This window comes from Scyliorhinus canicula, chromosome 1 (genome assembly GCF_902713615.1).
Source record: "Scyliorhinus canicula chromosome 1, sScyCan1.1, whole genome shotgun sequence".
Taxonomy (NCBI): domain Eukaryota; kingdom Metazoa; phylum Chordata; class Chondrichthyes; order Carcharhiniformes; family Scyliorhinidae; genus Scyliorhinus; species Scyliorhinus canicula.
Window position 1 is genome coordinate 206,271,401 of NC_052146.1, and position 20,216 is coordinate 206,291,616.

The 20,216-nt window shown below is 49.7% G+C and overlaps 1 protein-coding gene across 1 annotated transcript in view; it reads left to right on the forward strand.

Annotated features, from left to right (window-relative positions):
* Positions 1-20,216, forward strand: part of LOC119971201 (1-phosphatidylinositol 4,5-bisphosphate phosphodiesterase beta-4) — a 595,914-nt gene that overhangs the window by 366,303 nt on the left and 209,395 nt on the right. The window contains exons 11-12 of the mRNA XM_038806423.1: positions 9,855-9,936; positions 19,341-19,441. Of these exons, the coding sequence (XP_038662351.1) occupies positions 9,855-9,936; positions 19,341-19,441 (183 nt within the window). The remainder of the gene's footprint in view (positions 1-9,854; positions 9,937-19,340; positions 19,442-20,216) is intronic.

Genomic DNA, 20,216 nt, shown 5'->3' on the forward strand with positions numbered 1-20,216 from the left:
ATCAACTCTGAGCCGGAGTTCTTCGAGCAGCCAACACTTACTGCAGATGTGGTCGCTGCAGCTCGCTATGGGATCTGCCAGCTCCCACATCAAGCAGCTTAAGCACATCACCTGACCAGCCATCTCTAATTAATTAATTTGTTTAATTTAAGTTTACGAGTTTTAAATTTGGGGCAGATTGGTTATCAACCAATCAGATCACAGCTTCCCTCTGACGTCACTTTTGAAAACAAAGTGGAAAACAGGAAGTTACCGTTAGGTCTGTGTACTCACCCAGAGACTGCTCCTCCTCCTCTGAACGGCTCCCGAAACTAGGCCTCGATCCCCGGGTTAAAGTGAGTTTTTATACTCACCCAGAGATTGCTCCTCCTCCTCTGAACGGCTCCCGAAACTAGGCCTCGATCCCCGGGTTAAAGTGAGTTTTTATACTCACCCAGAGACTGCTCCTCCTCCTCTGAACGGCTCCTGAAACTAGGCCTCGATCCCCGGGTTAAAGTGAGTTTTTATACTCACCCAGAGATTGCTCCTCCTCCTCTGAACGGCTCCCGAAACTAGGCCTCGATCCCCGGGTTAAAGTGAGTTTTTATACTCACCCAGAGACTGCTCCTCCTCCTCTGAACGGCTCCCGAAACTGGACCTCGATCCCCGGGTTAAAGTGAGTTTTTATACTCACCCAGAGATTGCTCCTCCTCCTCTGAATGGCTCCCAAAACTAGGCCTCGATCCCCGGGTTAAAGTGAGTTTTTATACTCACCCAGAGACTGCTCCTCCTCCTCTGAACGGCTCCCAAAACTAGGCCTCGATCCTCGGGTTAAAGTGAGTTTTTATACTCACCCAGAGACTGCTCCTCCTCCTCTGAACGGCTGAAACTAGGCCAACGGACAGAACTTTTTTTTTTGTTAGAGGAGGAGGATGGGTGGGAGACACTACGTAAGTAGTGTTTCGGGTAAAGCTGTCACTCGAGAACAGCCCCTTCACAAACCACCTTCAACTTACGCTGACCGCACTGCACGTCTGCAAATGTCCCCGGAACAGCCAATCAGAAGCTCTGCTCTGCTGCCCTCTGCTGGATGCTTGACTTCCGTCGAACTCCTCGGGTCACTGATGCAGGTGCACCTTCAACTTACGCTGACCGCACTGCACGTATGCAAATGTCCCTGGAACAGCCAATCAGAAGCTCTGCTCTGCTGCCCTCTGCTGGATGTCAATCTATGAATGCCAATATACCATTTGCTTTCTTTCCTGCCGACTGTACCTGCGCGTTCACTTTCAGCGACTAATGCACAAGAACACCAAGGTCTCGCTGCATATCCACCCCTCTCAATTTACACCCATTCAAATAATAATCTGCCTTCCCATTTTTTCCACCAAAGCGGATAACCTCATATTTATCCACATTATACTGCATCTGCCATGCATGTGCCCACTCACTCAGCCTGTCCAAATCCCATGGAAGCATCTCTGCATCCTCCTCAGTTCACCCACCCCCCCCCCCCCCCCCAACTTTATCATCCGCAAACTTGGAGATACTACATTTGGTTCTATCAACCAAATCATTAATATTTAATGTGAATCGGGTCCTAGCACAGATTCCTGCCGTACCCCACAAGTCACTGCCTGCCAATTGGAAAAAGACCCATTTATTCCTACTTTTTTCTTCTTGTCTGCTATCCCGCTTTCCACCTCAAGATACTACTTGCAATCCCATGCGCTTTAACTTTGCATAATAATATTCTATGTAAGACCTTGTCGAAAACCTTCTGAAAGTTCAAATAAACCTTATCCACCGGTTCTCCCTGGTCAACTCCACTAGTTGCATTTTCAAAGAATTCCAGTAGATTTGTCAAGCACGATTTCCGTTTTGTAAATCCATGCTGATTTTGTCTGATTATACCACTGCTTTCCAAATGCTGTGCTTGAAATCCTTGATCATGGACTCCAGCAACTTCCCTACTATCGACGGTAGGCTCACTGGTCTATAGTTTTCGAGGCTACTTGTCTCGATCACTGTGGCTTCAGGAACTTGGCATGCATGAGTTGGGAAATACCTGTAGATATTTGCCTCGTTCTCTCTGGTCCTGTATTGCATGTTGCCCCAGAATGCAGTTCCATGATAGGACAGCAATGTTCACTCCAGATTGAGATGAGTCTCAGTCTCAAATCCCTCCAAAATGGACCAATTTAGCCATCTTTGGCTGATTTGAAAAGCGACGAGTTCAACAAATGATGTTTTTCCACTGGATGCGTTTATCACTTTTGTTATCCATTCTGGCTCATCAATCCACTCCTGTCTTAATATCAAGCAGTGCAAAATCAATACTATCTTTCGCTGAAAGTCAGCAAGGCCTAAAAAATTGACAGCGGATTTTGGGTTACAGAATGGGTTACAGAAGGGATAGATATTGTAGGAGATAAAACACTTTATCTCAATTTCAGTGTTTATTAACAAAATAATTAATTTACAATTGTTACATAAAACATCACATTGGCTAAGTGGAAAGATTACTTGCAGTCATTATCTAAACATTATCCGATGATATCCTTATTGAGCTTACAGAGTCACAATGTTAACTCTGAAATAATTTGTATCGGACTGAACACTTCGGGGGACATGCTGTGAGCAGGTGTTTACTTGTAAATTGGTGGATAAACTTTGGACTCGATTTAATGGAAATGAAACAGTGTCCCGTGTGGAGCACGTTTAGCCGCGTGCTTCCAGTGCCGAGAACGACCCCGCTATTAATGAGGATTCTGCTTCATTTTCGCGCCTTGGCTGAGGCCTCACTTAACCCCATTTCCTGCGCCGAGGAGAGCGGGGTGCCATTTCTAAATGGCACCCCAATCTCTGGACCTCCCCATTGTGGCCTCCAGACCACCCCAACTTACCAATGAGGGGTTCCTCGAGTACCCCGCACCCCACCTTATAAGGGTAGGTTCCCTCCGGGCCTAATCCTCAGTGTGGGCGTGATGCCACCTGGATACCTTGGCAGTGCTAGTTGGTAGTGCCCCTCTCAGCGTGGCAGTGCCATCTGGGCACCCAGCATGTCAGGCTGGCAGTGCCATGGTGCCTGCGTGGCATTGGAGGTGCCAGGATACCACCCTGCCCAGAGCTTGAGCACCCATGGGTCCCCAATCGCCTGGGAAACCCCCCCCCCCCCCCCCCCCCCCTCAGTGCTGGTACACCTGGTCCACGTTTGTGGAAACCAGTGTTAATCGGTGCCTGCTTCAGCTCTCCAAGGCGAGGCCATTAGGTTCCGGGTGCTGGATAGATCCAGCACAGACATATTCAAGTGACATAACTGCTCACTTGAATATGCAAATCTGGGCCCCGACCTCAATGGGCGCTATCCAGATTGATGTTTTACGTCACAACTTAACAAGATATCGTCAGATCTCACGAGGTGTGACGAGGCCGGTAAATCTCACGAGATTTTCAGGCTTGTTGCGTCCCGAGTCAGGGACGGTCAATAGATCGCGCCCTTTACATCTACTTCCCCAACAACTGCAAGCTTATAGGTGGTTGTGAGGCTCAGTTATACCATCCAGCAGACATTGAAGTAAGTTGTAGGGTACAAAGCTGTAGTGAATGTATTGCGGTTTGGTATGATATGCCTTTAAGGCTTGGGTTGGAACCCCAGTGGGCTCCGCCTCTGGCCCCGCCTCCCCAGGGCTGTACATAATGTTGCGTCCAGTGGTTGGTGCTCAGTTTCCACTGAAGTCTCTGGCTAGCTAAGTTATTTGCGTATTAAAACATTCATTCACTTGATCTCACTCTCGTGTTGTAATTGATGGTATATCAATTTAATACGCAAACAACGACACTATGGATCCCACTCTCAAGCCAGAGAAACGCGGTCCAGATGCCCGTGCGCCAGAAGCCAAGGAGATCTTCTCGCACTGGCTTCACTGCTTCGAGGCATATATCGGCTCCTCAGAAGTACCTATCCTCGAAACTCGCAAGCTGCATCTCCCCCACGCCCGGGTGAGCCACAGAATCTCCGTTTTAATCGAGAATGCGGCCTCGTATGACGCTGCGGTTGAGATTCGAAGCGCTTTATCAAGCCCATCAATGAGGTGTTCGCACGGCATCTACTCTGTACCTGCCAGCAGCGCTCTGGGGAATCGCTGGATGAGTATTTGGAAAAGCTCACTCGCCAGAAACTGCAATTACCAAGCTGTGGCGGTGGAGGACGGCATGAAGCTGCAGATCCGGGACGCCTGTGTGGCTGGAATCCGCTCAAAGTACATCAGGCAGCGACTCCTAGAAAACGGGGCAAACGACCTGCAGGAAACGGTAAAATTAGCCACGTCGTTAGAGGTGGCCTCCCAAGACCTCAGCATGGACCCTACGAGCCCCATGCGGACTTCACCAGACCCGACCATGCCACAGGCCTGTGGCACGCAGCTGCCCGCCCAGACCGGGGGACCGTTGTGCTACTTCTGTGGTCAGAGCCAACATCCAAGACAGCGTTGCCCAGCCCACTACGCGATATGTAGCGACTGCGGCATAAAGGGGCATTTTGCGACAGTCTGCCTGGCCAGACCAAAGGCCAAGAAGCAGAAAACTCACCAGGCCCGACCAAGGGACTCTCAGGACCGCAGGCCCTGCAACGTGGCTGCGTGCCTGCCGGACACGCCCTTTTCCTACACGTCATCAGCCTTGTGCGATTTATGGGGGTGGCCATCTTGGCCGCCATCTTCTGCTCAACCCAACACGTGCGACCGATGGGGGCGGCCATTTTGTGACTCCGATTCACCAGATGACACAGACTACCCATAGCTTGGAGCAGTCACCCTCGACCAGTCGCGGGCAAAGCACCTGCGGTGCTTCATTTTGTTGGTCGTCCAGGTTAACGGGCACGAGACCCCCTGCCTCTTTGACTCCGGGAGCATGGAGAGTTTCGTGCATCCAGAAACGGTAAGGCGCTGCTCCCTGCGCACCTACCCTGCCTCCCAAACAATCTCCCTCGTCTCTGGGACCTATTCCGTCCGAATTCGGGGGTACTGTATCGCGAACCTCGTGCTGAATACGCCCGCTTTAAACTCTATGTCCTCCCTCACCTCTGCGCGCCCCTACTGCTTGGTCTGGATTTTTAATGTAGACAACGAAGCTTGACCCTGAAGTTCGGCGGACCCTTACCTCCCCTCACTGTCTGTAGCCTCGTGACTCTTAACGTCAACCCCCCCCCCCTCGCTCTTCGTGAACCTCACCCCTGACTGTAAGTCCATCGCCACCAGGAGCCGGTGGTACAGTGCCCAGGATATGACTTTCATCAAGTCAGAGGTCCAGCGACTCTTGAGAGAGGGGGTCATCGAGGCCAGCAACAGCCCCTGGAGGGCGCAGGTGGTGGTAGTCCGGTCCGGAGGAAAGAACCAGATGGTCGTGGATTACAGCCAGACCATAAACTGGTTCACGCAGCTTGATGCGTACCCCCTTCCCCGCATAACGGAGATGGTTATTCAGATCGCGCGATACTGGGTTTTCTCCACGGTCGGTCTGAAGACCGCCTACCAGCAGCTCCCAATCCGCTCAGAAAATCACCACTACACGGCTTTTGAAACAGCCGGCCGGCTCTTCCATTTCCTTAGGGTCCCTTTTGGCGTTACTAATGGGGTCTCGGTCTTCCAGAGATGATGGACCGAATGGTGGACCAGTACGGGCTGCAGGCTACTTACCCATACTTGGACAATGTCACCATCTGCGGCCATGATCAGCAGGACCACAACGCCAACCTTGAGAAGTTCCTCCAGACTGCCCGGGCCCTCAACTTCACTTACAACAAAGAAAACTGCGTCTTCCGCACAACCCGGCTAGCCATCCTCGGCTATGTCATGGAAAACGGGGACCTATGGCCCGACCCCGACCGCATGCGGCCCGTCACGGAGCTCCCTCTTCTCCTCAGCCTCAAGGCCCTCAAAATGTGCTTGGGGATTTTCTCTCATTATGCTCAGTGGGTCCCCAACTATGCGGACAAAGCCTGCCCACTTATTAAGACCACAACATTTCTCCTGACGGCTGAGGCCCGTTCAGCCATCAGCCGTATCAAGGCCGATATCACTAAGGCCGCTATGCACGCGGTGGACAAGATCATTCCCTTCCAGGTCGAGAGCAATATGTCAGACGTCGCCCTGGCTGCTACCCTCAACCAGACGGGCAGGCCAGTTGTGTTCTTTTCTAGAACCCTCAACGCTTCCGAGATCCGGCACTCCGCTGTCGAGAAAGAGGCGCAAGCTATTGTGGAAGCTGTGCGGCATTGGAGGCACTACCTAACCGGTAGAAGGTTCACCCTCGTCACCAACCAGCGGTCGGTCGCCTTTATGTTCGACAACACACAGCAGGACAAGATCAAGAATGATAAGATCTTGAGGTGGAGAATCAAACTCTCCACCTACGCTTACGATATTAAGTATCGTCTGGGGGTGCTGAACGAGCCCCCAGATGCCCTGTCCCAGCGGTACATGCGCCAGCACGCAAGAGGATCGACTGCGGGCTATCCACAATGACCTCTGTCACCCGGTGGGGTCACCCGGCTTGCCCACTTTATTAAGGTCCGCAATCTGCCCTACTCCACCGATAAGGTCAGGGCCATGACCAAGGATTGCTAAGTCTGCGCGGAGTGCAAACCGCACTTCTATCGGCCAGGCAAGGCTCGCCTGGTGAAGGCCTCCAGGCCCTTTGAGCGCCTAAGTATCGACTTCAAAGGGCCCCTTCTGTCCACTAACTGCAATGTCTATTTCTTAACCATCATTGACGAGTACTCCTGCTTCTCATTCGCAATGACCTCAGCCACTGTTATAAAGGCAGTGCACAGCATCTTCACTGTTCGGTTTCCCAGCTTACATCCACAGCGACCGGGCTATATCGTTCATGAGCGATGAGCTGCGTCAGTACCTGCTCGGTAAAGGCATCGCCTCGAGCAGGACTACCAGCTACAATGCGCAGGGAAATGGGCAGGTGAAGAGGGAGAACGCGACGGTTTGGAAGGCTGTCCTTCTGGCCCTTCGGTCTAGAAGTCTCCCAATTCCCCGCTGGCAGGAGGTACTACCCGATCCGCTCCACACCAGTAGATCACTCCTCTGCATGGCCACGAACAAGACCCCTCACAATCGCTTCTTTGGTTTCCCTAGGAGGCCTATCTCCGGGGTCTCACTTACATCCTGGCTGACAACTCTGGGACCTGTTATTCTCCGGCGGCATGTGAGGAGCCATAAGATGGATCCCCTAGTCGAGAGGGTCCAGCTGCTACATGCTAACCCCCAGTATACCTGATGTACCGCAAGGAACGGTTTCCCTACGGGATCTGGCGCCCGCTGGTTTCCCCGCCAATATTTCCCCCTGCATCCCAGCGTCACCAGTCGCCACCAACTGTGCCCCTCCTGCGCCTCCATTTTCCCCCCTCCTGCGCCTCCATTTTCCCCCCTCCATGCCTGCAATGTCGACCCAAGCCACCCACCCGGCCCCTGCTCCCCAATCTTCTTTTACACGCCAGACGGAAGCTCCAACCGCCGTGCCCCCGGATATACCATCATCGATGACGTCTGTGCCCACCGTACCACCGCCTGAGCTGAGGAGGTCAAAGAGAACGATCAGGCCTCCTGATACACTGAACATTTGATCCCACATCACCCCCGACGGACTTTGTGTTTTTTTAAAGAGGGGGTGAATGTGGTGAATGTATTCACCAGATAGGTGATATGCCTTTAAGGTTTGGTGTGTTCTGCCTTTAGGGCTTGGGTTGGAACCCTGGTTGGCTCCGCCTCTGGCTCCGCCTCCCCAGGGCTGTATATAATGTTGCGTCCAGTGGGTGGCGCTCAGTTTGTACTGAATTCTCTGGCTAGTTAAGCTCTTTGCGTATTAATGCCTTCATTCACTTGATCTCACTCTCGTGTCGTAATTGATGGTATATCAAAAGCCACATTGCCAGTCCCGTTATGAACAGAATAAACATAAAATGCACAGAGACACACTGTGGAGTTAAATATGTGTGAGAGGGCAAGTGTGGGCGTGTATCTTTGTTTGTGAGAGAGAGAGAGAGAGACCATTGCAGGTGAGAAACAATAGAGGTGAGTCTCGACTCCTTGTACAATGATTTTCATGGCAGAATTTTCCCATTGGGGGCAGGAAATAGAGGTCAGGTCAGTTTCTGAGTGTCCTGCAGGAAGAAATATTTACTCATCATAGAATTTACAGTGCAGAAGGAGACCATTTGGCCTATCCAACTCTGCAACGACCCCTGGAAAGAGCACCCTACCTACGCCCAAACCTCAACCCTATCCCTGTAACCCAGTAACCCCATCTGAGGGCAATTTATCATGGCCAATCCACCTAACCTGCAAATTTTTGGACTGTGGGAGGAAACCGGAGCACCCGGAGGAAACCCACGCAGACACGGGGAGAACGTGCAGACTCCGCACAGACAGTGACCCAAGCCGAAAATCGAACCTGGGACCCTGGAATTGAGAAACAACTGTGCTAACCACCATGCTACCATGCCACCCATATTTACTCATTATGCTTTTAACCGGGTCCCTTGTTAATTGGTCTGAAGACTGGTTTACCATCTTTAGTCATGCTCTTCAAACTGGGAGGCCAATGAGAGTCCTTCCAGCTTGGAAGGAGCAGCAGTCTGCAATGAAAGGTAAGTAAGAGAGAGGGCACTTGAAGGTGGTGGTGTGCTCTCTCCAATATTTTTCTACCGAAAGTGAAAATTGATTTCTGTAGCCAGGCCAACACTGTATATCCAGTAGGAATCTGCAAAACCCCAGTTAGCTTCCTTCAGTGTACTCGGTCGGCTTTTAGAGCCTGATTGGCTCTCCACAGGTTTGGCATCTGGTGAACCAACTGCCACAAAAATTGCCCAGAGGTGGCATACACACGAGGAACCGTCGTTCCAGCAGCCGGCTATTTTTTCCGCTTCCTCCTACCTCCAATCCGTATTAATTTTCTATTGTTAGTAATATAACGCAGCACCCTTGATGGAAAAGAAAGCATGTAGCTCTCCTACACATTCTTTATCCTGTCCGAACAGATTTCAGTTACCAGCATATAGAACTGTCGAGATTATGAATTGTTTGTGTCATAGCCTAGGCCCACAGCGTCGGAAATCTGGTCTTTCCAGAATCCCTAGGGGAATGCATGCTCCCCTGCTAAAGGGTCGGAGCTACCCAAGGCTTCCGGTATAAAACCAGCTGGCCTAGAACCAGCCGGGGCTCACTCAGGCCTGTAGCACTTGCCTGGGCTCTCTGCTGTACTAACAAATAAATCTCCCGTTTAACCTTGCAACTCGGTCTGGTCTCCTTCCTTGTGGTAGACATCATTGTTTGTTTGCTTGAAACAACTATATAACTTGGGCTGGATTCTCCGCAGCCCCGCGCCGAAATCGCGTCTGGCGTGGGGGTTGAGAATCGAATTTCCCGACCGAATCGGGCCCGGTGCTGCTCGGCGATTCTCCAGGCCACGGAGAATCACGCGCCCGCGAATTACGCTGCGCGGCTGGGGGTCTTGCCAGAGGCCCTCCCAGCGATACTCTGCTCCCGACCGAGCCATGCGCATGCACGGACTCTGAACCAGAAGTGCGGGGGCCCGTATACGCAGCTAAAGCTGCGTGAATCGCTCCAGGTCACTGATAGCCCCCAGATGGTAAGTGAATCGCCTTTTATTTTTTTGCAGGAAACTGGGGAGTGTCCCATTTTGGGAGAATCCAGCTCCATATTTTCAAAAATTACATTTTCACCCAGCGTAAAGAATACAATATAGACAATTATAGAATAGCAAAATAACTTTTTTTTGTCAGCTAATCATTCCTGAGACTCCTAAATTGTTTCTAAAAGATTTTATCGTTTCATTATTTTCAGCATTACCAGAACCTTTGCCTCAGGCAAGACAGAGAAGGTGATATTTCAGGTACTGAAGGAACTAGGTCTTCCCAGTGGCAAGGTAAGGCTCAGAATTCTTGATTTGTGTCTTCTGATCAATTTAATCCAACTAGTTTTCTTTGAATAATTTCCCTAAAAATGGCCAGTAGCAGGGTTTTCACCCCTTAACTCAACTCAGCAAGAGAATGTTTTACTCAAATGTTTTCATTCCGTGTGCTCAAAGGAATTAAAAGCAAATCTGCTTGTGGAAGTTAAAATGTCAATGCCTGCCCTGATTGCACAAATAATCGACTCCGAAAAGCTGTGGTATTGTCTCTTGAGGCGATCACTTCTGGCTCTCATGGCCGCGAAAGGGGGGGGGGCACCCAGATACAAGGGCGGTCCAAATGTTAAAGAAAATGAGGGGAAAAAATGATATGCGAAAATTTCAAGGTCATCAGCAAACAAACTGCTCCCTCATTATTTTGAAAAGCCCCTATGATTCCTGCCTACAAAGTGGGCCTGTTGAGAAGCGAGCACCCAAGAGGCAGCGTTTGTAATGCGGCTGAGCTGTTCATGCTGGCAGGCAGCAAGATTCTGTGACTGGCAGGAGGCTGGAGGGGAGGGAAAGACACTGTTCTTCCCTGGTCTGTGGAATAGGATGTAGAGGTGTTTGTCTCTTTCATTGAGACGAGACAGCTCATTGACATGGACAGCGTGGCACTTCTGTTGTTTTATGGGATCATGTGGTTTATCACTTTGAACCAAGTAAATGTGATCATAGCTATTGCTCTGTACGTTCACCTTACTGTGGAATAATGCATCCAAACGATTGAAGCCAAATCGTGCCTCATTCTGGATTGGCTTTTCTCTTCTTTAGTCTCATAAGTTTCTGCCATAGCCAACAGCCTCTTCTGAAGGACTGATGTTTCGAAATACGTCCAAATAATATCCATAGAAGTTCCCTGTCCTGTATTTTAAACACCGCTTCAAAAGATTCAGTCAAGTTCGTCAGGCATGACTTACCCATTACAAATCCATGCCGCCTTTGCGGATGACATGAGCAATGTAAAGGAACGATTGCTGAATCAGGAGCTATAGTTAGGGCATCCGCAATGATCTCACCTACTTCCTTTAAACCCCTGACAAGGATACTAGCTGGTTCTGGGGGGGTTTTCGCTATTTGCTGCTATTATTTTTGTCATTACTGTAATTTTGCTTATGTTATTTCGGCCAGTCCCCATATCCAATTCAGTATTTGTTTCCATGAGTGTCTGACATGCGATCCTCTTCCTTTGCTGTAACTACTGACCCAAAATAATTGTTTAAGATGCCACTATTTCCAACCTTATCAATTCCCATAATGCACCTGACAACCTTCTTTTGTTCATTTTGATAGCTCGCTCTTTCATACTCCCTTTTGCACGTTTGTAACCTTCTTTTGTTCTTTGTGTCTTTCCAATTTCCAGGATCTGTTTTTGAGTATTTGTTTACTTTGTCTTTTCATTGTATGTTGTCCCTTACCTTTTTTTAGTTGCTCATGGCCGTTTTTTTCTGTAGCAAATAGAGCACTTGCCGATTAGGAATATAAATTAGTTCTGCAACACATAATGGACACGATTTAGCTAAAGCAAAATGAGTCCATTCTGGGCAGGAATTGATGGGATGTTTCTGGCACTTGCCAGGAACGACCACGCTGTCTAATGGCACTCCTCTTTTCAGCCTCCAGCGGGGAATGTTCCGCCGAGGCTGGACTTAGCCACATACCCTGCATTGAGGAACTCTGATGAGCCGAGCTCCTCAGTGCAGGAAAAGATCGGGCTGCCCCTTTTAAATGGTGCCCCATTCTCTCAAACCCCCCCCCTCCCCCCCGCTGCGACCCACAGACACCCAACCCACTTGGAGGGTCCTTGAGCCACCCCGCACCCCACCACGCACCGGCAGGGCATTACTGCGCCCGATCCCCGGCGCAGGCAGAATACCAGTGCCTCCTGGGCATACTGGCAGTGCCGGGGGATGGGGGTCACCATTGGTGGAGGGATCGGAAGATACCACTAGCGGCAAGGGCCGGAAAATTTCAGCCATTCGCTTTGTTAAGGGATATCATCAGATCTTGTTATTTCCCTTATTCCTTCATTCAGCATGCTGTGGGAATTTGAGAGCAGGGACCCGCAGTGATGCCACCTGAAGTCTACGTGGTGTATAAATGTTATACTTTACAAATTTATAATTCATTCGATGTTAACTTTGAGGTTACTTGTGTCTTCATCATTTGCTCTTCGATGCATGGACAGGCAGTAAATGAGAACATAAAGTGCCTCTGCGGTATTTTTATTTGATATTCATTGAAGTTCACAACGCATTCAAACATTTATTTTGGATTAGTCCCATTTAAGGTTTACTTTGTGCTTCCAGAGCTTCGGGTACTTAGGGACTATTATGGTGCGTTCCCGTGGTTACAGCTGGTGAAAGCAAGTGCACATCTGTCTGGTTTATTTTTAAAACCGCTGGTAGTTTGCAGAAATGTTATTTTAGTCAGCTTATGATGTAGCTGTAACTAAACTCTTTATTCCGGATACACGAGATGACAACTAACTATCACATATTGGACATCGAGAGACGAGTTGTGCTAAGCTGAAGGAAAAAGAGAGAATGCTGGCAGAATGCAGCACATCAAAAATCCGAATCTGAAAGAAGATATATAGGTTATTACTTGGGTGGCAACATTCAGCTGGAATCGAACGTTATTCCAAGCCGTATTCATTTTATGAAGTAAGCTTTTCGCCCACTCAGCTCTGACTAATTCACTTGTTTTTATAAGCTGAGCTTCCCTAGTATTTTTGCACAATAAAATGACACTTTTGCACTGATTTATGCACCAAAACATGTCATGAACATGTTTTTAGGACTTCCTGTGGCGTTCACGAGCGGTTCGGCCGCATTGAGAGGAACTCCCGCCGGTGTCCGCTAGTTACGGTGCTTTCGGGAGATCCCCCGTTTTTTTCGCTCTACCCCCCCCCCCCCCCCCCCCCCAGATTTTCGTTGGCCTTTGGGGCTGTCCCAGGCATCAAGCCAGGCCGGTTTGAGAACTGGTGAGGAACCCCGAGCGAGTGTCGGGCGGCCGGAGCTGAGGCGTCGGGCCTAGGGCAAGCGGAATTTGGAGCAGTGGGGGGGAGCCGAAATGAGGACGAGGCGGCAGGCCCGAAGCCAGGGTGCGATGTAGTGGAAATGTTCCACATCGGGTGGCTCCGGCTGAGAATGTGTTTTGAAGAAGTCTGAAGTCCGGTCCCAGGGGAATTAAAAAAAAAAAAATACATTTTAAGATTGAAGAAAGAAAAAGAAAAATAACAAATCGTTAAAGGATGCAAAAAGCAGTTGTGAAGAAGGGAGGAAACGTGGGTTCGCCATTGAATGAGAGGACCAGCAAAAGCGCTGACAAGATGGCGGATGCCGGACTGCAGTGGGGCCGGTGAGAGTAGCTGTGGCAAAGACATCGGCCGAGGTGAGAGAGCAGGGCGAGAAGATGAAGGAAGTGGAGGAGGTGTGTCGCAGCACAGCGACCAGCTCACCTCAATGGGGGACGAGCTGCGGAGGGTGGTGGAGGCCAACAGAGGACTCCGAGCAAAGCTCGAGGACTTGGAGAACCGGTTGAGGCGGCACATTCTGAGAATTGTGGGCTTGCCCGAATGGACAGAGAGCTCGAGGCCAACAGAGTACCTCGCGAAGCTGCTGGCGGAGTTGATGGGGGAGGGTGAAGACTCCTCCCGGTATGAGCTGGACAGAGCTCAATGGTCGTTAAGGCCAAAGCCCAAACTAAATGAACCACCAAGAACAGTAATTATCTGCTTCCATAAATACAACATGAAGGAGAAGGTGTTAAGCTGGGCGAAGCAGAAGCGTGAGGTGCAGTGGGATGGTGCTAAGAGTTCGGATTTACCAGGACTTGACGGTGGAGTTGGCAAAGAAACGAGCGGCGTTCGGCTAAGTGAAGGCGGCACTGTACAAGGGTGTGATTTGGTAGCGAGGAGCTGAGGGTGATGTATAATGCTAAAGATTTTTATTTTGAAACAGTGGAGACGGCTGAGGCGTTCGTGAAGGCAGACGTGAGGAGCGGAGCTGGTAGAGAGACTGTGGACTGTGATTGGGGAGCAGGAAAATGTATAAATGCTACAACTTTCTTTTCATTGACATATATTGTAATTTACTTCACTGCACATTGTTATAGAGTTTAAGGTTTTGTTTGGATTGATTGGCATTCTCTGTTGTGACGGTTATATGTTATTTTAATGAATTATTTGGGTTGTGATGGAACCATCAATTCACTAGACACGTGCTTTAAGATATGAACAGTGGTTTTAATCTACTTACAAGAGAGCCAGCCTATTCTGCGTTGAACTCTCGATGAACTGAACGACTGGCTCTGAGCATTGGTATTTATACAGCAGTCCAGGGGGAGGAGTCGTGGGCGGAGCCAAGGGTGGAGCCCTGTACAAACTCCTAAGCATTCCCAGTGCTACTCCCCCTAGTGGTTGGGCAACGCAACTGCACTTACAAATGCATGGTCTCATGTATATACAATACAGTGTGAATTACGGAGTTACATTCACCACAGGTTGGTTGTTTTTTTTTCTTCTGGGACTGGGTGGGAGGGGACGGTATGCCTTGGGCAGGGAGGGGGCACCCGCACTAGCTAACTAAGGCCGGCTAGTGAACGCAGGTGAGGTAAGAGGAGGGCTGCGGACATTGGAGCCTGGTTAGCAGATTTCGATGTGCTTACGATACGAGCGGGGGGGGGATCTATACTGGGAGACATTTTTTCGAGAGGAAGTGCAGGGCGGATTCTGGGAGGGGGGGAGGGGTTCGATGTTAATAATGGATGGGGGAGGGGGGTCAGGCTCATGGGACAGGGCCCGGTGGTATGATGATGGTGGATACGAAGTGGGGGGGAGAGAGACCCCCAGTTAGGATTGTCACGTGGAGCGCAAGGGGGTTAGGAGGTCCAGTCAAGAGGTCAAGGGTGCTTGCGCATCTTAAAAGTTTGAAAGTCGATGTAGCAATGCTGCAGGAGACTCACTTGAGTGTGAAAGACCAGGTGAGACTTAAAAAGGTCTGGGTTAGTCAGGTGTTTCACTCTGGATTTGACAGAAGGGTTTGAGGGATAGAGGTTATGGGCAGCAAAAGAGTACGCTTCCAGGTGGAGAAGTTGGTGGTAGATCAGGGGGGTAGATATGTGATTGTGACAGGAGCGCTGAGGGGGGGGGGGGGGGGGGGGGGGGTCAGTGGCACTGGTAAGTGTATACGGTCCCAATTGGGACGATGTGGGCTTCACGAAGAAGGTGTTAGGGGGCCATCCCCAACTTGGACACATACGAACTGAGAGTGGGGGGGAACTTGGTGCAGGAGCCAAGGTTGGACAGGTCACAGCCGTGCTCGCTGGTCCCATCGGGGGGGGGGGGGAGGCACTGGCAGGGCCAATGGTGGAAATGGGAGGGGTGGACCCTTGGAGGTTTCTGTACCCGAGGGAGCGGGAGTACTCTTTTTCCTCGGCAGTCTATAAGGTATACTCGCGGATCGACTTTTTTGTGGTTGGGAAGGCTTTGCTGGCTGGGGTTAAGGGTCGGAGCACTCGGCAATTGCAGCATCAGATCATGCTCCGCATTGGGTGCATATGGTACTGGAGAAGGGTGTAGTACTGAGGCTGGGGTGGAAATTAGATCTAGGACTGTTGGGGGACCTTGTGACAAGGTTGAAAAAGTATTTGAGGAATATGTAGGTTTCAACTGTACGGGTGAGGTGTTGAAGGCAGTTGTCTGGGACGCCCTAAAGGCGGTGGTGAGGGGTGAGGTGATCGCGTTTAAGGCCAGGGTGGACAAAGAGGTGAGGTTGGAGCGGCAGAGGGTAATAGACGAGATGCTGGAGGTAGATAGGAGTTATGCAGAAGATGGGGACCCAGCAAAGTTGGAAAAGAGGAAGGAACTACAGGCGAGCTTTGACCGACTATCTACCAGGAAGGTGGTGCGCCAACTGAGGCGAGCAAGGGGTGCAGTTTACGAGCATGGAGAGAAGGCAGGTAGCGGGTCAACTTCGGAGGGAGGCGGTGGCAAGGGAAATTGTTCAGGTGAGGGACAGGGCAGGGAAGTTGGTGGTGGCTCCGGATCTGATTAACAAGGTCTTTGAGGAATTCTATGAGAGGTTGTACAGGTCAGAGCCCCTGGGGGAGACCGGTAGATGCAGGAATTTCTAGATGGGCTGGAGTACCCGAGGTTAGGGGAGGGGGACAGGGCTACATTAGAAGGAGCAGAAGTGGAGCAGGTGATAAAAGATGTGATTGGAAGGATGCAATTGGGGAAGGTGCCAGGGCCGGATGGGTTTCCAGTGGAATATTGTAAAAAATTCAAGGATAAGCTGGCACCCCTGATGGTGGGGATGTTTGAGGAGGCGATAGGGAAGGGGATGTTACCACAAACTTTGGGGCAGGCATCGATTTCCCTGTTGCTAAAGAAAGATAAGGATCCGACGGAGTGTGGGTTGTATAGGCCTATATCACTTCTGAATGTGGATGCAAAAGTATTGGCGAAGGTACTGCCGGGTAGGCTGGAGGAGTGCCTCCCGAAGGTGATAGGTGAAGGTCAGACAGGGTTCGTGAGAGGGAGGCAGCTCTTTTCAAACGTTAGAAGGGTATTGAACGTGGTTATGGCACCGGCGGAGGGGAAGGAAACAGAGGTGGTTGTGGCATTGGATACCGGGAAGGCGTTTGACTGGGTAGAATGGGGGTACTTGTTGGCTGTTCTGGAGCGGTTTGGGATTGGACCAAGATTTGTGGACTGGGTAAAGCTACTATATAAGGAGCCGAAGGCGAGTGTCCGTACAAATGACATCATCTCGAGATACTTTTCTCTCCACCGTGGGACAAGGCAGGGATGTCCTATGCCCCCCCTGCTGTTTGCACTCGCGATTGGGCTGTTGACCATCGCATTAAGAAGTTTGGTGGTTTGGAAGGGGATCGTGCTGGGGGGGGGGGGGGGGGGGGTGTAGAACCGAGTGTGTCGATAGGGGGAATATTGGAGCTACTTCGGGTGTTTGGGTCTTTCTCGGGATACAAACTAAATTTAGACAAGAGTGAGTATTTTGTGGTGTCTCGGCCGGGGGTGGGGACAAGGGTGGGGAGGGCTGCAATTCGTAGGGCAGGGACTCACCTGGGGGTGCAGGTTGCCCGGGAGTGGAGGGGGCTCCGTAGGTATAACATTTCTAGATTGGTGGGGAGGGTGAAAGCTGATCTGGCAAGGTTCTTGTCATTGGCGGGTCGGGTACAGGCGGTTAAAATGAACGTGTTGCCGCGATTTCTGTTTTATTTTCCAATGCCTGCCAATTTTCCTGCCAAAAGCATTTTTCAGAGAGAATGGAGGAAGGATCACGTTGTTCATATGGGGAGGGAAGGTGGTCAGAGTTAGAAAGGTGCTGCTACAGAGGGGAAGGCAGGCAGGGGGCTTGGGTCTTCTGAACATGATGTATTATTACTAAATGGCGAATGTGGAGAAGGTGCGGAGCTGGGTCAGAGGGTTTGATTCCCAGTGGGTCAGAATGGAGGTGAGTTTGTGCAGGGGGTCGGGATTGAAAGCACTAGCAACAGCGCCGCTCCCGATGGCCCCGGGAAAATACTCAGGGAGTCCGGTAATAATAGCTTCATTGAGAATTTGGAGGCAGTTTCGCCAACACTTCGGGTTGGGGGCAGGGCCAAGGGAAATGCCGATTCGGGGGAACCACAGATTTGAGCCAGGGAAGTGGGACGGAAATCTTCGGAAATGGGAGGAGAAGGGGATGAAGGCACTAAAAGATTTGTTTCTTGGGGGTCGGTTTGCAGGATTGAAGGAGCTGGAAGCGAAGTATGGACTGGAGTAGGGGGAAATGTTTAGATACATGCAGGTTTGAGATTTTCCCAGAAAGGAGATACAGAGCTTCCCGGTGGATCCGGCCTCCACATTGCTGGGGGAGATGCTGACGACAAGGGTACTGGAGAAGGGGGTGGTGTCGGAGGTTTACGGGGCTATTTTGGAAGAGGAGAAGGCACCACTGGAAGGGATCAAAACAGAGTGGGAGAATGAGTTGGGAGAGGGTACGGAGGAGGGGTTCCGGTGTGAGGTGCTCTGGAGAATGAAAGCCTCCACCTTGTGTGCGAGGTTGGGGCTGATACGGCTGAAGCTGGTATATACAGCACACCTCACAAGGGCGAGGATGAGCCGGCTCTTTGAGGGGGTAGAAGATGTGTTTGAACGTTGCGGGCGGGCCCCCAGATCACCATAGAAAGCATCGTATCTGGTTCCATCACAGCTGGTATGGCAACTGCTCGGCTCAAGACCGCAAGAAACTTCAGAGAGTCGTGAACACAGCCCAGTCCATCACACAAACCTGCCTCCCATCCATGAACTCCATCTACACCTCCCGCTGCCGGGGCAAAGCGGGCAGCATAATCAAAGACACCTCCCACCCGGCTTACTCACTCTTCCAACTTCTTCCATCGGGCAGGAGATACAGAAGTCTGAGAACACACACAAACAGACTCAAAAACAGCTTCTTCCCCGCTGTTACCAGACTCCTAAAGAACCTTTTATGGACTGACCTCATTAACACTACACCCCTGTATGCTTCACCTGATGCCAGTGTTATCTAGTTACATTGTGTACCTTGTGTTGCCCTATTGAGTATTTTATTTTACGTCCCTTTTCTTTTCATGTACTTAATAATCTGTTGAGCTGCTAGGAGAAAAATACTTTTCACTGTACCTCGGTACACGTGACAATAAAAAATCCAATCCAACCCAAATCCTGTCCAAAGCTGGAGGATTACTGGAACAAGGTTTTTAGGGTAATCTCTAAAGTGGTGCACTTGAAACTGGACCCAGGCCCTCAGGAGGCCATATTCGGGGTGTCGGACCGGCCGGAGTTGGAAACGGGTGGGGAGGCAGATATTGTAGCCTTCGCCCGAAGGCAGATCTTGTTGGGATGGAGAGCAACCTCTCCACCCTGTGCCCTGGCATGGTGGGGGGGCCTGTTGGAATTCTTGACTCTTGAGAACGTTGAGTTTGAGCTGAGGGGAAGGATGGAGGAGATCTACAATTCATGGGCGTTATTCATTATGCACTTTCAAGAATTGGATAACGTCGAACATGAGTGGGGGGGACGTTGGGAGGGTTGGGGGGTGGGCGACTGTATGTGTTAATGGAGACTATAGGTGATTCCGGATTCCTTTTTGTTATTTGTTTAGGTTAAAATGCGGGCTAATGTTCGGGGGTTTGTTGGGAGGATGGGATTATTGTTATTGATATGGGGATTGACATTGCATTTGTTACTGATTATTGTTTATTGGTGGTGAGTGTAAATTTGGGAGAAAATGTGAAAAAGGAGGAGACTAAAAATATATTTTTTAAAATGAACACATTTTTTTAATCCTTCAGTTAAATTTAAATGTCATTCTCTTGTCTCTTAACAGAATGATGAAATCGAGCCGGCAATCTTCACCTTTGATAAGTTTTATGCGCTGACACAAAGAATTTGTCCTCGCACTGACATTGAGGAGTTGTTCAAGAAACTGTAAGTTTTGAATAATTTGGATTTGTTGGTGTAACTATCTGTGAACTGGGGCCGAGGGCAGGTCACTGATACAGAAGAATTAGAGCATGCCCATACAGAAGGCATCGTTCTTGATAACACAAAGTAATTTCTAATTTTCATGTCATCTACGTTATATCTAAAACCAGTTTGAACTAAATAAGAAATGGTGCACTGCACTGTTTGCCCATTTATTTTCTTCACTGTAACCAATCTAGTTGCAACAAAGTTGGTAGTTTAATTGAAAGATTTTCAAAAGTTGTCTCAATATTCATTATAACCAGTGTAGCGTAGAGAGCACCTGGAATCATTTTGCATTTGCTGGACTAACCAACTTTGAAGTCTAACCTGCTGGTTTAAATGAAGCATTAACTTATTATGATTTGTAAACATTTGAAAAATCTTGGAGTGCATTTTGCTCCGAGTCCTGAAAAATATGTTTGAGCTGACTGAAAATGGTAATGAAATTTCCTATTGTCATTGGTCTCAATTTGACTTACAGAATTGAAATGGGAATAAAGGGAATGACCAGATGCTTTTTTCTTTGTCATTCAGAAGATTTTGTTAAAGGCCTGTTTTAAGAAATATGTAGTGCTCTATTGATAGCAAGAATTAGAAAAAAAAAACACATCTTAAATACTTTGTCAAAGTGTGGGTTAATCATATGGAAGATTTTCAGCTGTGCCAGTTCACACGGCACTACTTTAAGGGACAATTTAGCGTGGCCAATCCACCTATCCTGCACATCTTTGTGTTG